This window comes from Chrysochloris asiatica, unplaced genomic scaffold, assembly GCF_000296735.1.
Source record: "Chrysochloris asiatica unplaced genomic scaffold, ChrAsi1.0 scaffold00092, whole genome shotgun sequence".
NCBI lineage: Eukaryota > Metazoa > Chordata > Mammalia > Afrosoricida > Chrysochloridae > Chrysochloris > Chrysochloris asiatica.
This window is the reverse complement of record NW_006408610.1, coordinates 4,830,531-4,850,293: the sequence shown is the minus strand read 5'-3', so window position 1 is coordinate 4,850,293 and position 19,763 is coordinate 4,830,531. Positions and strand designations below refer to the sequence as shown.

The 19,763-nt window shown below is 44.4% G+C and overlaps 1 protein-coding gene across 1 annotated transcript in view; it reads right to left on the bottom strand.

Moving 5' to 3' along the window:
- Positions 1–14,270, bottom strand: part of NPTN (neuroplastin) — a 46,157-nt gene extending 31,887 nt beyond the window's left edge. The window contains exons 1-4 of the mRNA XM_006866571.1: positions 14,240–14,270; positions 12,728–13,075; positions 6,405–6,576; positions 644–738 (exon numbers count right to left, since the gene is read on the bottom strand). Of these exons, the coding sequence (XP_006866633.1) occupies positions 644–738; positions 6,405–6,576; positions 12,728–13,075; positions 14,240–14,270 (646 nt within the window). The remainder of the gene's footprint in view (positions 1–643; positions 739–6,404; positions 6,577–12,727; positions 13,076–14,239) is intronic.
- Between the last annotated feature and the right edge of the window lie 5,493 nt (positions 14,271–19,763).

The window sequence follows — 19,763 nt, the reverse complement described above, 5'->3', positions numbered from 1 at the left end:
AAAAAAGCTAAAGTGGATAAAGAGAAATACTTTAAATATATATATATATATGAATCCAACTCTGAAAAAAAAAACTAGACTGCTAACTAAAAGGTTGACAGTTCGAACACACCAGCCACTCAATAGGAAAAAGGTGCGATAGTCTGATTCCATAAAGATTATAACTTTGGAAACCTATGACGCAGTTCTGCTGTATCCTCGAACGTCATTATGAGTCACATAGACTGGGTGGCAGTGGGCTTGGCTTTGGTCAAGAGCTTTATATAAAGTTGAATCGTACGAAATTGCCAATGTTCAAACATTTCTGACATATAAAAACATCAATTTCATATAGTTCAATTTACTATATTCACTTATTTAATCCTTCTAACAATCTTATAAAAATTAGGAACTGTTGATAGCTTCATTTTACAACTGATGAAACTTCAGCAGAGGGAACTTAACCTCGCCATGGTCACACAGCTAGTAATTTAACAGCAAGCAGCTGGGCTCCTATCAGGTCCACCCAGGTCCTGACCATATCATTATGTTATCTCTTATAATGGAAACAAGACGAGCTTGAAGTCTGGGAGTCCAGACCTCAAAAAGCAGTGTCTCGGAAGGAGAGTGAAAGACTCAAACCATAGGCTCTACTGGATTGTACCTTTGACTTCAATGGTGGCATTTGCTTTAGTGGCACTTTCAAAGAAATATACGCAGTGGTATTCGCCTGAATCCTCAGCTCTTGGCTTAGTGATCCTGCAGAGACGAGAAGGGAAATCAAGTGAGGAGGTTGGGAGAAGTAACATGATATAACAAAAGTGGAATCAATGGGGCAACCAGGAACCCTACTCTCCAAATACTGCCCCTTAATGCAACTCACCATCCCTAACTAAAAGCAAAACCTTCCCATTTGTATCCCAAAACATTAACGCTTTCCTCCTTTCTGGCTGGTAGGCATACAGAGATGAAATAATACATAGCCCCTAGCCTCAGGGTGCCTCAGTCTACCCGGAGAAATGTTGTTGTTAAGTGCCATTGAGTCAGTTCCAACCCATAATGACCTGTTTCCAAGGAGCAGCTGGTGAGCTGGAGCCACTGACCTTGTAGATCAAACCAGCCTTGGGGTCCAGTGCATTAACCTGCAGCACCACATTAGGACTCCCAGTAGGAGAAATAAACATGTGAAAACAAGACATCAAAGTAGAGGGCTGTACAGAACTCTCCAGTCTACAATCAGCTACAGAGAATGGACCCATGACTCCAAACTGTTTGCTCACCTGGTGGTTCCAATCAACACAAGAGCAGAAAATAAATATAATTCGTTCTCTAAAGACCTTTTTTGGTAGTTGTGTTCTTCCTAGTTGGTGTTTTAGTAGTATGTTGTTGTTGTTAAGTGTCGTCGAGTCGATTACGACCCATAGCAACCCTGTAATAGGGTTTCCAAGGAGCAGCTGGTGAGCTTGAACCACCGACCTTGCAGTTCAAACGACTTTGTAGTCTGATGCATTAGCCCCACAGCGCCACACCAGGACTTCGTTTTTGTAGTATGTGCTTCATTAAGTCTACTCCCTAACCAGATTGCAAGTATGACTAAAGGAAGAAGAAAAATATCTGCCAAAAATAAAAACATCCGCCACAGGGAAACCAACTAAATTAAATTCTTATCACAAACTCCAAAGTGTGCATGGTCTGAGCCCCACCCAGCTCTCAAGCTTCCTTCCCTGCTACCTCCCAGCCATGCTGGTCTCTTTTCAGATTTTCAAAGTGCCGGGTGTGTTCCTCAAAACCCTCACACAGGCAGTGCCCCACACAGAATGCTCTTCCCATTAGTTAGTCCCGCTAACTTCCATCAGGTCTTGATGTATTTGTCACTTCCTCTCACCACTAATCAAAATCACACACCCTCTTCTTGACATATTTTCTCTTATTGCTGTTATTGTTTGATGTCATCAAGTTGGCTCCGGCACAACAGAACGAAATACTGCCCAGTCCTGGGTCAGCCTCACAACTACTCTTACACCTGAATCCACTGCTGCTACCATTGTGCTAATCCATCTCATTGGGGATCTTTCTTGTTTTTTCACTGACCCTCCACTTTACCAAGCACGATGTCCTCCAGGGAATGGTCCCTCCTGATAACAAATCTGAAGAATGAAAAACACTATCTTGCCATCCTGGCTTCTAAGGAGCATTCTGGTTGTACTTCTTCCAACACAAATTTCTTTGTTCTTCTGGCAGCCCATGGTACTTTCAATATTCTTCTCTAATAGCGTAACTCAAATGTATCAAATCTTCTCTGATCTCTTAATGTTATTGTTGTTGTTAAGTGCCGTGGAGTTGGTTCTGACCCATAGCGACCCTGTACAGGGTTTCCGAGGCTGTAAATCTTTACAGGAGCAGAAAGCCTCATCTTTCTCCCGCAGAACAGTTGGTAGTTTTGAACTGCTGACCTTGAGGTTAGCAGCCCGATTCGTAACCACTGTTCTGTAATTCTTCAGAAGAGCCCTATTTCAATGTGTGCTTATGTTTCTTGGATTGCTTGATTAATTATCCGTTTCCCCAACAGACCACAAGTTTGGTGAGAGTGGGAACTGTTTCTTTGGTGTGCAATTCTATACCTAGCAACTGCCTGCAGCCTGGAAGACAACAGGGGATGAATGTCAAACCAATGATTGGATGGGCAGGAACTCAGACTGAAGAGGTGGGCAGCAATCCAGGCGAGCTGAAATAGGAGTGGCAGGCAGGACTGTAGGAAGTGGGTATGGCCAGAGCAGCACTTCCTCGGAATCTCACAGAGCAATCCCAAACAGTCATCCTTACCCAGAAGCCCAGCTTCACACCGGCCCACTCTATGCACTCTGACCTCCACACACACCATGTAGGCCTATGTAATTACAGAAAGCTGACAAACAGCAGCCTCCAACTCAGAGGACAAACACTGACGTAAAGCCGGCCTCCTGCTTCTTTGCTCAGTGGTAACAATATGCTGCTGTTGCTGTTCAATGTCACGACTCACAGTAATCCACACAGCCTTTCCGAGCAGCAGCTAGTGGGTTTGAACGGCCAATCGCCACATCAAGACTTCAAAATATGACACAGATGACAGTCCAATCTCCATGGCACTAGTTAATGTCTGAGAGAAATGACTAGACACTGGCTGACCTAACCTATTTATCTGTCTCACTGTTCATTCCAACACAAAAGCCACAAGGTTAAAAAATGATGCTTACAGAGATCTAGCCCATATATCCAAATTGTCTCAGCAGAACCATGCAGCATGATATTCTAACAGGGGCTGTCAAGAGATCTTCATTTAACACAAACAGCCTCTTTTTAAATGCATATGCTCCCAACATGAAAACAGATATAAGTAGTTGTCCTACATTCCCAAGTATTCCAGAATTTGCAGGGAGCAGCATCAACAAAGGGGATTTTTAAAGTTTGTAAAAAAAATGGGATGAAATGATAATGGAAGTTTTCCATGTACTTTGTAAAGCTATTTCTGTATCTCTTGAGGACTTAAATTGACACTAAGGTCCTTGAGAAAGGAACAAGATGGCTCCCAAGCTTGAGGTCATTCCAATGTGTTCAGATCTCCCTTATCCCATTCCCTGGACGAGGTATTGAAAAGTGAATAAAGCAAATGGAAACTGTCCCCTACAGGTTGGCAGAAGCAGGGTCCTGAGCTGGCAGGACAGGCTCTTCAGCTGCCTAACTGGGCTGACCAAAGGACTCAGCAGTTGCTATTCTACCAAATGCAGGAGGACCCAGAAACCCAGAGACGCTCTAGTGACGTAGAGCATCGCTGGAGAGCTTCAAAAAAGCTGAGGGGAAAAGAGGGGAAGATGCAGGTACAAAGAGGCAGGTGTGCATTGTGCAGCTCAAAGCATTGTGGGTGACATCATATGAGACCCAAGAGAAACAAGAGGGGGTATCTGCTACCCTGAAAGAGGTATTACAGAAAGTAAGCATGTACAGTGAATAGACAGAACAAAAGTAAATGCCTTCGATTCACCCAGCATCTCTATTTAATTAATCCTTTCCTAGTGATAAAGAGCTGTGGTGGTTAAGGGCCATCGAGTCGATTCCAACTCATAGCAACCCTGTACAGGGTTTCCTAAGAGGGGCTTGAACCACCTATCCTGGTGTGGCACTGTGGGTTAAGGCACTGAACTGCAAAGTCAGTTTGAACCACAAGGTAGGCAGTTCAAGCTCACCAGCCGCCCCTAGGAGAGACGCTATACAGGGTCACTATGGGTTGGAACTGACTCAACGGCACTCAACAATAATGGCACTGGTTAGCAGTCCAGTGCTCATCCTGCAGCGCCAAACCAAGATTCCACAGTAATGGTGTTGTTGTTAAGTGTTGTTGAATTGGTTCTGACTATAGTAACCCTGTAAAGCGCTTCCAAATAGTGGCTGGTGGCTTTGAACTGCCGACCTAGAGTCTTGAAAACCAGAAGACACGGAATCTAGACTTGGTTCTGCTACGCATAAGATATACTACTTGACCTTGCGTGTAGCCAGTTAACCTTTGAGTCTCTGTGCCTAAAAATATGAGACTGGCTCCCTCTCATAAATTCATGTGGATCAAATAAAATCAAGGGTATGAAACCACAGGGTCCATAGGCCTTCCTGGTTCCACTCCAATGCCCTCTTGCTTTGCAACGCATCCTCCTGTCAAGCAGGATTAAATGATTCTCTTAATCCATTTTCAATCATAAACAATATCATCTGAAAGGTGAGGTGCCATGTGTTCTAGACATTCCAAAAACCACCAACTCTTTAAGGGGCCATGTAAATCCAGCCAGTTAAGTGCCACCATTCTTCACCTGCTGTTTCTGGGCTATTTTCACCGTATCCACTGGTCCTCATCACATTACGATGATATTATAAAAACAAACAAATCTGTTGTCATTGAGTTGACTCTGACTCATGGTGATCCCAAGTATGTTAGAGCAGAACTATGTTCCATAAGCTTTTCTGCTGTAAACCTTTTTCTCACGTAAGACTTGCACATGATGAAAAGTGCAAATCTTATGTGTATATTTGCGAAGCCTTCTTGAACCCAGCCCTGTCTTGTTAGATTCATTCATGTTGTATGTAACAACACAGTTTATTGCCATTTTAAGGAAACTCTTTACTTTGGAGTAATTTTAGATCTACAGAAAAGTTGCAAAGATAGTACAGAGAATTCCCTTACACCCCACACCCAGTCCCTCATTGTTAACATCTTACATTACCATGGTACCTTTGTCACAACTGAACAACTGACAGGGTGACACTGTTAGCCATTTCAAGTCAGAGTGACCCATGGGAGGAGAAGGACTGCCTCATAGGGCTTTCTAGGTTGTAATTAAAAGAAGCAAACTTTTTCTTGTGAATTGGATGAAGGCTTACAGAGCAGATGTTTTCCATTCAAGAATTCCTACACGTTTTGTTTCATGCTGTGGACTGCAATCCTCACAGTGTTAACTTATCCCACTCCCTGCCTGTGTTTCCTGTTTCCATTCCTCCTCCTTTCCTAACTCTTCTGAACACTGTCCTTGGGTAAATGTTGCCCTTTTGATCTCAAATGGTTGACTATTCTAAGGGGTGGTGTACTACCCTAGTTTTACTGTTGACCTGTCTAGTGTTTGAACAGCTAAAAATTGAGTCATGAGAGTTCATTTCCAGACCTGAAGCTCCATAGGGTTTTCCAGATGCAGATCGCCAGGACTTTCTTCAGCGGTGCATCTGGGTGAATTCTGGGTTACTAGTTAAGTGTTTAACTGTGTGTCCCATCCAGGGAACCAGAGATGATATTAAACATTATAAAAGGCTAATTCATTAGGAAATCTCCTAGTGGACAGATCCCTTGGTGAGATGTCTTGCTCTAAGACTTGTGAAGGAGATTTCCATCTGACTTCTTAAACAACTGGATTAGGTCTAGAGAGCTACATTCTAACTGTGACTCTTCTATTGACTAACATTGTGAGCCTGGGCAAATCACTCCTTCCTGCCCTCTGTAGGATCATGGTGATGAGAACATTTGTAATGGTCTCCAAACCTCACTGCTCATCAGAATCATTTAGCAAGCTTCCATAGATTCCTAGGCCTTACCTGAATGTCCAGTTGTTGTTGTTAAGTATTGTGGAGTCGGTTCCGACTCATAGTAACCCTGCATAGGGTTTCCAAGGCTGTAAATCTTTACGGGAGCAGAAAGCCTCATCTTTCTCCTGCGGAATGGCTGGTAGTTTCAAACTGCTGACCTTGAGGTTAGCAGTCTGATTCGTAACCACTACGCTACCAGAATGTCCAGAGGAGGATCCAATCGATCCCCTGCCCCACCCACCCAGAATGATACTGGATTACGAGTGCTAATTAAGCTCAACCCCACACCTGCCCATGTTCCCAGGAGCAGTCAGCCCCTCCCTTCTCACCTGTATTCCATGTTGCTGGCATTCTTCCGGGTGGCTGTCAGTTCGACCCCATTCTTCGTCCAGTAGCTGTGTGTAAGGGTGTGAGAGCTGGAGGTGAGGTTACACTGCAGGGTCGTGGGAGGGGCAGGGAAATCTCGGAAAATGATGTCTTCACTGGTGACAATCCTTGGTTCTGTAATAAGAATGAATAATGACAGGGGGCCATAACCTTCCATCCTCTGCAGCCCTGGCCTGAGAGGTGGATGGGAAGGATGGGGGAGACTGGAAGAAGAGGGGAGCACATAGGACTACACGAGGAATTTCACTTCACCACTTTGGAGGAAGTCAAGAAAGAAAAAACAATGATTATAAGCAAATGACCACTAGCGCAGACAACAGCCTGAAGACCAGTTGGCCTGGACGTGAAAGAATGAGAGCATTACAAGTGTTTGTACTGGTAACAGTCACTTACGCCTGTGAATACCACCTTTTTATAATGGAAGAACCACCAACCCATTCAGCTTCAGTTTAGAAAACTCCGCCTTGCAGTTGTGAAGACAAAGGCAGAACCATTACGTTAAGTCATAAATGGAGTCTCTAGGCCTTCGCACAGTCATCGGTATAATGATCTAATACACGTATGACTTGTCCCGCATTTAAAGCCAATAAACCTTCTCTGGCCACCCAGCGATGGCCATTCTTTAGGCAGAAAAAGAATAGCTCCTAACAGCGAATTTCCCCTGGGAAGTCTATTGCAGTTCCTGAATTTTGCCAAGGCAGAATTCTTAAAGAACGATCAATTCTTCTCTCCAGCCCCTATATATTCCCCGAAACCAATTTTTTTTTTTTTTCCAGAATTGCACTTGAAAATGCAGTCCATCCTGGGATAATATAATCATTACCAGAGTGCAATATGTATTGGTATTCTGGGCTCCTGGAATTTTAGAGCTGAAAGGCTCTTGGAGAGTTCATTAAATCCCATCCTTTTAAAGCTAGAAAGAAGAAATGCCTTGCTCAAGGCCACAATTATTATTGGCGGCAAAGCTGAGCCTAAGACAACACATCTCTGTTCTGCCCCCACCCTGCCCCCAACCAACCCCCCCACCTTCCATCCTAGAGCAAACTGTAGCTTTGGCCTCCTTGTTCTATCCTGGGCTAGACAACCTGGGTCACTAGTTCAGTATCTACAAAAATAACCAATTTGAGTCAATATCATAGCACACTGAGCAGAAATCTTTAAGTCATACTATGTTATTTCTAAAAGGTTAATCTCTAAAGCACTTTCAAATCCATCACTCATATTAAAAGTTGAGATGTTTTCTAAGTTTGTTACCTGTCTTCCATCATTTCCCAGGCTTCATTCTTTCTCTACGTTGCTTAAATATTATCCGGTACCATCGAAACGAACATCTTTTCTCCTCGAAATTAGAAGCACTTGTTGTTTATTTTCCCACTCTTTCTCAGAAATCCTAGATGGGCTTCCCATGTCCCAGAACCTGGCTACTTCCTGTCTCCAATCCCACAGCAGCTACCTGAGACTATCTGATGCCAGTGCTGACCCTCACCCTTCAGGACAAGGCACTCTCCCTCCACTGGACAGGAATTCTGCTTACTTTACAGGAAAGGTGAGAAGACAGGAAGGTCATGGGACACTTGGAAAATGGAATGTCCAACAACCTCCTAATCAATGTAACGTCTCTCACTGTACAGCCAAGATCTTCAGAGAAACTTGTGATAAATAATGCACAACCTCCCCCACCCTCCAGTTTGCTCAATGAATGAATCCATCCTAACTATTTTCCACCTCTGGCAAAAAGACAGTTGTTATCTTCCATTCCGCACTGGTAACATCAAACAGGGTCTCTATGTACAAATAATGGAGGCATAGCAGCCACTAAGACAGAAGCAGATGCATGTCAACACGTTAGCGCAGTGGTGTCCTGTGGCTTCCCAAACACACTAGACAGAAGCCAAGTCCTTGGGCCTTAAGAAGTTGAGAACAGCTGCAAACCCTGCAATGGAAGGCGCACACACACACATACCACCAGCAGAAAGCATCACAATTCCAAGTAAAAATCAAAACCAAGCAAAAAACGAGAGCGAGAGAATGATAAAACCAGTACTCCACAGAAGAGAAATGAAAAAAATATATAAAGGCAACATTAAAACCCAAACACACTTGGAGGGCTTTTCACTGAATTTTTTTATTCTCCAATTTCATTTCCTGTCCCACTTGGGACGCTCCTTCCGGTTCTTCCTCTCAGACTGCACTGAGAAAGGGCGAACTCGAAGAATGAGGCCAAGAGCGTCCAGATGTTTAAATACTAGGCAGCCAAAGTCGAAAGTACCCTTACCTGTCGCGATGCATGACCACAAATGGCGGTGCAGCTTAGGGACACTAAGAAGCTGAAGAGAGCAACCTGGAAGATTTTCCATCAAGAATTCTTGGAAAGCAAAGGAAACTGGTTTTTGTTTTTTTTTCTTTTAAGGGGCGTGTCAGCTGGGAGTAAGCAGGATAATGTAATTAGGTTTAAATATGCTTCGTTCGGCACCATAGGCGAGCTGTGGGGTGGGGTTATCTGCCTCCTGTGATCGCTGTATATGGAAACCAGTCTTGGACTGAGCTCCTCGGCCACAGTGCCACATCTGCATTCTGCACCAGGGTGAAAGTGGGGCTTTATTCCTCCCTGTGGCCAACCATAGCCCAGTGAAAGTCCAAGAGAGATGAACTTTTAGCAGAAGTGCCTTTTTTTTTTCATCCTGTTTTTGTTGTTGTTTAACCTGCAACTGACTCCTGTTTAGATGCAGCGGGTAGGAGACCCTTACCCTTGCCATCATGCGTGTGTGGTGGAACATGCCAGGGCCTGACAGAGAGCCCAGAAACTCGGCACATTTATATTCCCGCCTTACATCACAAGGATCTGTGGGGAAGTACTGCCAGGAGGCGATTCTTAGATGGAAGACTTCAGCCAGTGAAGAAACTGAGATCATAAAGCAACCCAATCAGAGTTGAATTCAGGGAGTTAAATAGGGCGGGGCAGCAACCTGGCTCCCCAAAACATTTAATTAGGGATAACTAACAGAGGAGTCTGTGGCAGAGATTGAAAGTAGTCAGGGTTTGGGTCAATAATATGCAAAGCCCCCCAAATTAGAAAGCCTGCTTCCAAGTAAACTGGGGAATACTAGGTACTCAGGGCTGGTAGACAGGTATCTATCTCAAAGCTTCATCTCTTTTTTTTCCGTTACTCCTCAGGCCTGGCTTTTCTAGAGAAGTATCTGCTTTAGTCAAGCTCCTGAAAGGACAAATAAGCAAACACCCAGTCCAGTCCACTCCTAAAGTCTTCTGCAGACATCTGTGGCCATTTGGGTGGTTCTGTTTTATAAGGAAAGGAGCAAGGGGGCAGGAAAAGGAGTCGTGCAAGGGAAAAAAATCACTGGGTTAATGTTCCCCATTTCCACATAGACAAGTTTTTCTTTTCCCCTTCCCAGAAGCAGGTTCTCTGATTCAACAGTGCCAGCTGTAGCAGACTCCTCTCCAGCCCCTTGTTTTTCACAGGGGGAGTTTTTGAGTTGCTACAAGTTACGATGACTAATTTCCACCTCTTCATGTGAGAAGGTTTGGCGTCAAAGTCGTATTACTTCCTGTGTTGTCATCAAATTCATCATAAAGGTAATTTTACTACTTTTGCTTATTCTTCCTAAATCAGCCAGATCTCTTAGCTTTAAGTAGCCATATATTTCTGAGTCCTTGAAGAGAAGGATCATTCCCCTAACTAAATATAAGGGTGAGTCCAAAAGTATTGCTATAAAGATCATGTTGTTGTTGTTAAGTGCCGTCGAGTCGGTTCTGACCCATAGCGACCCTGTAACAGGGTTTCCGAGGGTGTAAATCCTTACAGGAGTAGAAAGCCTCATCTTTCTCCCGCGGAGCGGCTGGTAGTTTCGAACCACTGACCTTAAGGTTCGCAGCCCTATTCGTAACCACTACACTATAAAGATCATAGAAATCTTTATTACACAAAAATAGCAAAATGTGAAGCTACTGTTCCTCAGCATCTCCTCCATCTAGATCTATCTACTTCTAGATCTATCTACTTCTGAGGGCGGTATTTCCATCTCTCCAGCCCTTCCCTAAGAATTCTGTGCTCTTTGATTTACATCATGTCAAAACACCAGGTTAGACATCCTGGAGGGGCTCAAATCATGTTCCTTTACAGTGATGAATTTGGGGAACAAAAAGTGTGATGGGATTACAATCAGGACTATAGTAGGGTCAATGGGGTGAGGCTTCCCAATAAAATTCTCTTGGGCTAGCCCTTGCTGCCCTCAAATACTGAGTAGGTACACTGTTGTTGTTAAGTCCCATCGTGCCAGCCCTGACTCATAGTGACCCCATATAGGGTTTCTGAGGAGTGGCTGGTGAATTTGAACCACCGACCTTGAAGTTCAATGCAACCCTGCAGTCCAGTGCTTCTCGTACAGCGCCACACCAGGACTCCAGGGACACACTGTAGTGATGGGAAAAACTCCTCACTGCAACTTTCCTGACCTTTTTCTCACTAGTTTTCAGTTTTCATTTCCTAATGAGCCCCCATGATTGTCCTGTGTTCTTTGAAAACAAAAATCTCTCAATATGTTCCCTTCTGGATCTCAAAAATAGTCACCGTAACTTCTGCACTGACCTGTCTGCCTTGAATTTAACGGGCCCATCAGTTTAACTGTTTTGACTGGACCTTTTCTTTGAAGGCACCCTATAGAGACTAAGAAAAGAGTGTTACTAACACAGCTTGCCTGCAGGTATCCACTGATGGCAGAGACATGTTTACATAGGTTTTGTTTGGAATAAACATGAGCTAGATACCTGGTAGCAATACTTTCTGACTTACCCTCATCGAGAGTTACTATCAGGTCTGATGTGAGGCTAGTGGCTCCTCCCTCCCTTCTCCTTTCCACCATACAAGTGGTGGTGGTAGTTATGTGCCATGGAGTCAGTTCCAACTCATAGTGACCCTGTACAGGGTTTCCGAGGCTGTAAATCTTTACGGGAGCAGAAAGCCTCATCTTTCTCCCGCAGAACAGCTGGTAGCTGACCGTGCGTTTCGCAGCCTGATTCGTAACACCTACGCTACCAGAGCTCCTTCAAGTAGTCAGTCGTTTTCCAAGAAGAGAAGTGGTAAAAAAAAGACCCTGTGTCTGCTAGCTCACTTGGACCTGTTATGATCAATGAAGGGAAGGATTCTAAGCCAGCTCAGCTCACCCATCCTTCATAGGAACAGGGCTGGAATTTCGTTTCCTCTTTGTTCAAGCCACCAAGAGAGGGTCACAGTGCATGGCTTCTGGAGTTCGCAGCCTTGGGGAGGAGGCACTCTGTACTAACAATCCATTATCAGAGTTGATCTTGACTTCAAAATAGCATGGTGGGCTTTTAGAAAAAGCACAAAGCTGGCAGCTAGGTGTCACCTGGCTCCTCATAGGAAGATGTAGGGAGCAGGTCTCCGACTGCTGTTTGTTAGAGAAACAGACAGGAGACTGGGCAGGCAGGGCTGGTGGGGAGGTACTGCTACAGTGGAGTTCTGGGATCAGAGAAGTACATGCTACTGCTTCAGAAAAGAAAAGAGCTGGAACTCTGGGAATATCCAAGCTTACATGCCACCCAACAACCAGAACACACCAGCACACTGCCCCCTGGGCAACATTCCCATCACAGAACAAGATGACACCAAGTCACAGTGAGGGAAAGGCTGGGCACACACAAACTGAAGACCACACACATCAGAGAGGTGAAGGCAGCTATTCAGAGAGCTTCAAACAGATGAACAGAAGAAATAAAAAGTAGTTAGATTTGGGGGAGGGGAGAAGGGGGGAACAAAAATAAAAAAGGCACCAGAGAAGAAATCAGCAAAAGGATAGCAGGAAACCTACTACAAAATTAAAAGGGCAGGAAAGAAACCATTTCAACACTACCCTGGTTTGACTGCCTGGTTTTAGAAATCTTCAAACTTGATTTTTTTAAAACCTTCCCAGTTGTCCCTCCCCAACTCTCCCCAGCGCAGGTGATTTTGGACAGTCACGGGTTTCCCCAAGTTCTTTGTTCCTGAGGAGAAAGACACAGAGAAGGGGGTGAGGGTAGGGGTAAAGGAGGTAGAGAGGAAGATGCAAAGAAGGAAGGGGAAAAAAAAAAGTCGCCACAGATGTTTTTATACACTACAACCAGAAGGGTCGTGGGTTTGAAAAAACGAAGACAAGGGGTGGGGTGAGTGATCATACTGGGGAAGCAGGGAAGGAAGCAGAAGGGAAGGGGCATCGGGCCACCTCTAATGACTACTGTAGGGTGCTGGACTCACTCTGAAGGACGCTTATGGTGGCCTGGGCTCGAATCCATGTTATGGAGGGGTTTTGTCTCAAATCATTCCTCTTGGGGTCGTTGCTGGCCCTGCACTCGTAAGTCCCAGAGTCCTCCAAGGTGAGCCGGGTTATTCTCAGCACACTCACGCCGTTTGACCCGTAGGCGGTGTTTACGGTGACACGGCGCTTCCGAGCACCGTCCCACAGCTGTCTGAAAGACTCTGCCCGGTTGACTTCTGCGTACCACCACTGGATCTCTGGCGTGGGGCTCCCGACCACGTCACAGTACAGCTCAAAGGCGTCCCCCGTGAGCTTAGTTTCTGACATGGGCGACTTGACAAACCCAGCTAGAGGGAGGGTGGGCAGGGATGCAGTGACAGGCCAATCAGAAAAAAAAAAAAAAAAAAAAATCAACAGGTGTTAATAGTAATTTAAAGAAAAGGAAAGGAAAAAGCAAATGAGCTGCAAAGAACAACAAAAAAAATAAAGGATTCATTTTTAAACTATAAAAGAGACAGTAATAGCAATTCATACAAGGAAGAACCACCCTGAGAAGCTTGTCAAGCAAAGGCAGGCTAATTACAAGCTGGGGCAGCCCCAGTGCTGGCCAGGCAGAAGCAAGCCCTGGAAAGCATTTTAGCAATGGGCCCAGCTGGCAGGAATAAGAACGCCTCAAGTCTTCGGGAAGAATCTCTTGTTAGAGCACAAACCGTTACCTTTCCAAACTCAGGTGAGTGATGAAAGGTAACCGGAAGCAGCAGGAGGTTTAGATGCCAAGTCAGGATCTTGTTTGGGATGGGTGAACACTTTGTAGTGATGCCTTTGTGAGCCTCAACAAGGAATATTAATTAACTGACCTAGTGGTACCTTGTCTTGGGATTCAGAGTTGAAATTTCAACGCAAAAGGCAGTAAATACTTCTCTCATGCAAATTAGCCTTTCCCTAATCTTCCCTTAGCCTATGGCAAACACACAATGCAGTTGTCTGTGACTAGGCGGTTTCTTTCTCCCCAAATTCTCTCTCACAGGAGGACAAGGTAGTCATACTTCAAACTCAAGTGAGATATTATCATGGCGGTCAGCTCGGGAGTGGAGCCAACAGCAACCGTAACCCAACTCATCTCCAGTGAGTGGAGGGAAGGGACGATGTCCTCCACAATCCCACACAGAAATCGCCTGCAAAGACAGTCTTAGAAACAACACAGTACTTGACAGGCTTTCTCTACTTAGCGTCCAGCTCAAAAAGGATGAGAAAATGTAGGCTGACGGGCCAAACTCTAAGGTGTTGGCCAGGCCTCAACCAACACCGCAGGCTGTACCCAGGAACAGAAGTTGATGCCTACTTCCACTTGCACACAATTTGCTTCAGGTTATAACTTCCATGAGACAAGGTGGCAATGGCAGGAAAAGGAAGAAAAAGGCCAGGTTTGTTTGAAAAAAGTTTGCAGTTGGATCCACAGAAAACTTAAATCAGCACACGCATGCTCTCTCACCCCACGCATGACCTCTCACCCATCCACCCCAGCTCAGGTTTGTTCCGCATGTTTACCAATTCAATCAGTGTCTGAAGGTACCAGGCAAGAAGCTTAAAACACAGCACACTTTCAGTGACTGGGCAACTTCCCCTGAAAAGTCTGGCTCATGAGCCAAACCCCACTCAGCAATGAACAGAGAATAGGGCCAGGACATTCCAGAGGAAAGCTATGAAGTAAACGAAACAACTTTCTAGACTTTAGAAGCCAGAGAAGTAACACAAGGCTTGTTGAAAACGGAGGCTATTAAATGAAGACATTTCTTTTTGTAACAAAAATGTTTGCTTTCGGAAATAAACCCCACTCCATGGATCTATTGTTGTTGTTGTTAAGTGTCATCAAGTTGGTTCCAGCCCATAGCGACCCTGGATCTGTAAGTGGTCCATAAATATAAAAATGGATGCCACTGAGTCAGTCACCTGTGGCTCAGGACGACCTCATGTGTGTCAGAATTGAACTGTGCTCCGGAGGGCTTTCAATGACTGGTTTTCCAGGAGTAGATTGCCTGGCCGCTCTTCTGAGGTACCTCTGGCTGGACTTAAACCTCTAATCTTCTGGTGAGCAGCTTTAATTAACTGTTTGCACTATCCAGGGACTCAAGAATGGTAAAGGAAGTACTATACTCCATCAAGCAAGGCTCAAAACCTCCAAATTCATCCTATAGGTTTTGAATTCATGATCTAGTTCAGATCAGAAAGGGTAGCAATGCAGGAATGAACAGGTTTGGACAAATGTGCTATTTTGAAAATACCATTCTAAACCACCTCTTCAGATCCACTTTCAGTTCCTTGTAAGAACTACCTATCAGATAGCCCTCCAAGTCAAACAGTTCCCATTCTCAGTCACAGGGGAAGTTTTAGAATAAGGGAAGGGAAACACCAAGCCCCTGCATGAAGAGGCTTCCCCAGGGAGTGGCATCCAAGGTCTTGCAAACTGCAAACTGCTTGCCTGTCACCATCAATGCCCACTTAACATAAAGGGAGGAAAGCTGGTTCCATTCATTCTACCATGGGTTCTAACACCAGAGAACACTGGAAATCAGTAAATCCCCAAAGAGTAGTACATATATTTTAATCCTATTCTTCTGAGTTTTGTCCACTCAGCTATGCCCTTAAATGATGCTCTGCAAATCTGTTACCAGATTTGTACTTTATCCCCTGTAAATTGCATTTCAAAATGGGCTTACGTTTTAGCCTGCTTGTCAACCTGTTGGCAGCACCAACACAAAAGGGGTGTCAGCAAGTACATTCAGAACCACCAAGAGCCCACACAGTTCCAGGCTAATCCTGAATCCCAACATCACACAATGGAGAGCTAGTTGACAAACGGCCTGAATGTTATTATCCCCACTGCCCAGAACTGAGCAAGCCACCCAATCTGAGGCCAAACCCCTGGACAAGACAGAGGTGGGAGAGGAAGGAATGCTGATCTGATTTACTTTGCTTTCTATTTGAGAGGATGCAAATGAAACAAAGTCAGAAATGTTCTTTGAATTAGTAAACTATATGATGTATATTTAACCAGTTTATTTAAAGTCAAGATTTTAAAAATCCCTTAAAACACCAACAATAACGTTCTTTCTGTGCTCTTTTTGATGACCACAATAATATTGTTGTTGTTAAGTGCCACAGAGCCGGTTTGATTCATACCAACCTGGTATAGGGTTTCTGAGGCTTTAAATCTTTTGCAGGAGCAGAAAGCCTCATCTTTCTCTCAAAGAGAGACTGGTGGGCTCAAACAGGTGATTTTGTGGTTCATAGTCCAATACTTATTCTATGGAGCCACGTGCTCCCAATAACAACAAGGGGTCTTTCAGAAAACTAAAGTTGTATTATCTTTTAGCTCCATTTTGTCACGAACTTTTTAAAGCTTTTCATACAGGAAATGCACCCATCACATAACATCTGTTGAGAAAACATCTGATTACATATACATTGGTGGGCCCGTAAGTACTTTGCTGTTCTTGTTTTTTTATTTTAAAGAGAAAGAAACTCTCCTTTTATTTACTGTTGTTCATGTTAAGTACTGCCATGGAGTCAGTTCTGAGTAATAGTGACCCTGTCTGTATAGGATTTCCAAGGAGCTTGAACTGCCGACCTTGTGGTTCAAAGTCCAGCACCACACAACAGGAGTCCTTCTATCCCCCTCACGTTTTTAAAGGAACCCTGGTAGCACAGTGGGTAAATGTTGAGCTGCTAACAGAAAAGTCGGGCGTTCAAATCTACCAGCCTCTCTGCAGACCCAAACACAGACAGTCTGCTTCCATAAAGATTTATAGCCTTGGAAATTCTACAGATACATTCCGTTCTACAGAGTCACTATGAGTCAGAAATGACTTAACAGCAGTGTATGTATGTGTGTGTGTTCGGTGTTGTTAATCTGAATGGTTTTTAAGATCGGGCTGCCTACCTCTGGGTCAGCAGTTTGAAACTACCAGCTGTTACACAGGAGAAAGATGAGACTTTCTGCTCCCGTAAAGATTCACAGCCTCGGAAACCCCGTCCAGGGTCACTATGAGTCGGAACCAACTCCACAGCATGTAACAACAACCTGGTGTGTAATGTTGTAGGATAAGCATTAGACTACTGCCGCAAGGCTGGCGGTTCAAACCCATCAGCTGCTCCTCTGAAACCCTATACAGGTTTGTTGTTGTTGTTAGGTGCCATCGAGTCAGTACCGACTCATAGCGACCCTATGCACAACAGAATGAAACACTGACCAATCCTGGGCCAACCTCACCATTGTTGCCACACTTAAGCCCATTGATGCTGTCACTTTGTCATTCCATCTCGTTGGGGATCTTCTTCTTTTTCTGACCCTCCACCTTACCAAACATGATGTCCTTTTCCAGTGATTGGTCCCTCCTGACAATATGTCTGAAGTATGAGACAAAGTTTGGCCATCCTGGCCTCCAAGGAGCATTCTGGCTGCACTTCTTCCAACACAGATCTGTTTGTTCTTTTGGCAGCCCATGGCACTTTCAATATTCTCCTCCAACACCATAACTCAAATGCATCAATTCTTCTACGGTCTTTCTTATTCACTGTCCAGCTTTCGCATGCATATTAGGTTACTGAAAATACCATGGCTTGGGTCAGGCATACCTTAGTCCTCAAGCTGACATCTTTGCTCTTCAACATTTTAAAAGCACTTGTGCAGCAGATTTGCTTAATGCAATACATCGTTTGATCTCTTGACTGCTGCTTCCATGAGTGTTGATAGTTGGTTGATCCAAGAAGAATGAAGTCCTTGACAACTTCAATCTTTTCTCCATTGATAAGAAAGTTGTTTATTGGTCCAGTGGTGAGGATTTTTGTTTTCTTTACATTGAGATGCAATCCATACCAAAGGCTGTGTTTTTTGATCTTCATCAGTAAATGTTGTAAGTCCTCTTCACTTCCAACAAGCAAGGTTGTATCATCTGCATATCGCAAGTTGTTAATGAATCTTCCTCCAATCCTGGTGCCACGTTTTTCTTCATCTAACCCACTTCTCGGATTATTTGCTCAGCATACAGGTTAAATAAGTATGGTGAAAGAATACAACCCTGTCGCACACCTTTCTTAATTTTAAACCATACAGTGTTGCTATGAGTCAGAAATTACTCAACGACACTTAACAACTCAGACTACTTCAGCACGGGACCATGGGTGGGATACAGGCAGGTAAAGGACATGGTTCTGGGCATAGGCTCTTAGGCTGCTGCTTAGGCAGGCAGAACGGGCGGGGCAGGGGTGGTCAGCTTCTTGCTCAACTCTTGCCAACCTCTGCCACCACCCATTCCTTCGACCTTTGCCAGCAGTCCCTCAGCCAACCAAAAGTTGGCTTCCAGTGGAGTCCTGGTGTGATGCTGTGGACTGGACTGCAAAGTCGGTTTGAACCACAGGGTAGGCGGTTCAAGCTCACCAGCCGTTCTTCGGAAACCCCATACAGAGCTGCTATGAGTTGGAACTGGCTTGACAGCATTTAACAACAATAGCATTTTAATAAGATGGTTGCACAGTGTCCAAATTACATAATGCTATTTCACAAAACATAATGTGTGCATTAAGCGACGCATACCTGTTATTATTAAACATGAATACCAGTCAATAAGTAACAGTTTCTGTTACATTTGTTAGGCAGAGTGCCGGGAAGCCAATGAAATTTTTGCAGACAAAAGCTTCATCTTTTTCCAGCAGAATGGCTGGAGGCTCGGACCATGGACCTTGTGGTTCACAATCCAGTACTTACTGTATGGAGCCACCAAGATCCCCAGGCAATGTGTTAAGCCCTTTAGAATCAATATCTCACTTAATCCTTGTTGTTGTTGTTAAAGTGCCGTCGGGTCAGTTCCAGCCCATAGTGACCCTGTATAGGGTTTTCTAAGAGCGGCTGGAGCTGACCTTGCAGTTTAAACTGGTTTTGCAGTCCAGCGCATTAACCCACAATGCCACACTTAATCCTTACAACTGGATTATAAAAATTGGTGCCATTAGTCTCCTTAAATATATAGAAACCAAGGCCTAAAAAGTTAAGTATTCTGGCCATGGTCACAGATAATAAGTTCAAATAGTCTTGCCCAGAATCCAGATGTGAGTAAAACCAAAGCATGGTTTGGCTTTAACACTTTCCACAACAGTAGCTGATGTGTCTTACAGGCTAGAAAAGTTTCTGTAGATACTGGTGTGGAGCCATAGGAGAAGCCCTCGACCTCCAGGTCAGTTTGAACCTCAAGGTCAGCAGTTCAAACTCACCCTCCTCAGATACCCCATACAGGTTTGCTATGAGTTGGAACCAACTCAACAGCAATTAACAACAACAACAATGCTTTGTTACTAATTCCTTTAATTAATTCATCGTTCCCAGCCACAAAAAGCCAGGAACTGTCATTGGAATGTTCAGCATATGGTTGAAGTTATAAGAATGGAGAGGAGCCCAGGATCAGTGAGATCCTACAGCAACTGTGTGTGGCAGGGAGGTGGGGGAGAGAAGACTGTGAGGAAAGACGGTTCTGGAAATTCGAACACCCTGCTCTTGAGAAGGTTAGCTTCAGAGGAGGAAGGCATTTAGAGGCTAAAAGGCGGCACCTGAAATATTTATAAATCTTTACAAAGTGCTTCCACATACGTCTTATCTCATTTTGTTCACATAATTTCTACTTTATAGAAGAAGAGGCAGAAACAGGATCCTGACTTGCCCAAAATCACTTCTGTGGCTTATCTTTAGTGAACCTGGCACTGAAACCCAGGTCTCCCTAGCTCTTAATCCACCTAGGGAATGTGTGGAGAACCATATCAAAAATCAGTAAAATGGATCTGTTTCTCCATCTAGCAGCAGGGGTAAAACAAAACAAAAACCTTCTCCACACAGCACTGAGAAATCACAATTAGCAAGGGAAAGTTATTAGCAACGGGCCTGCCTCATTAGCCATCCAAAATTAGCTTCAATTCAGGAGAAGCAGCAGGAAGAGGTAGGCAGCTCCGAGCTGAGCCAGACTCCCTCACTGCCCTGCCTTTCATTAC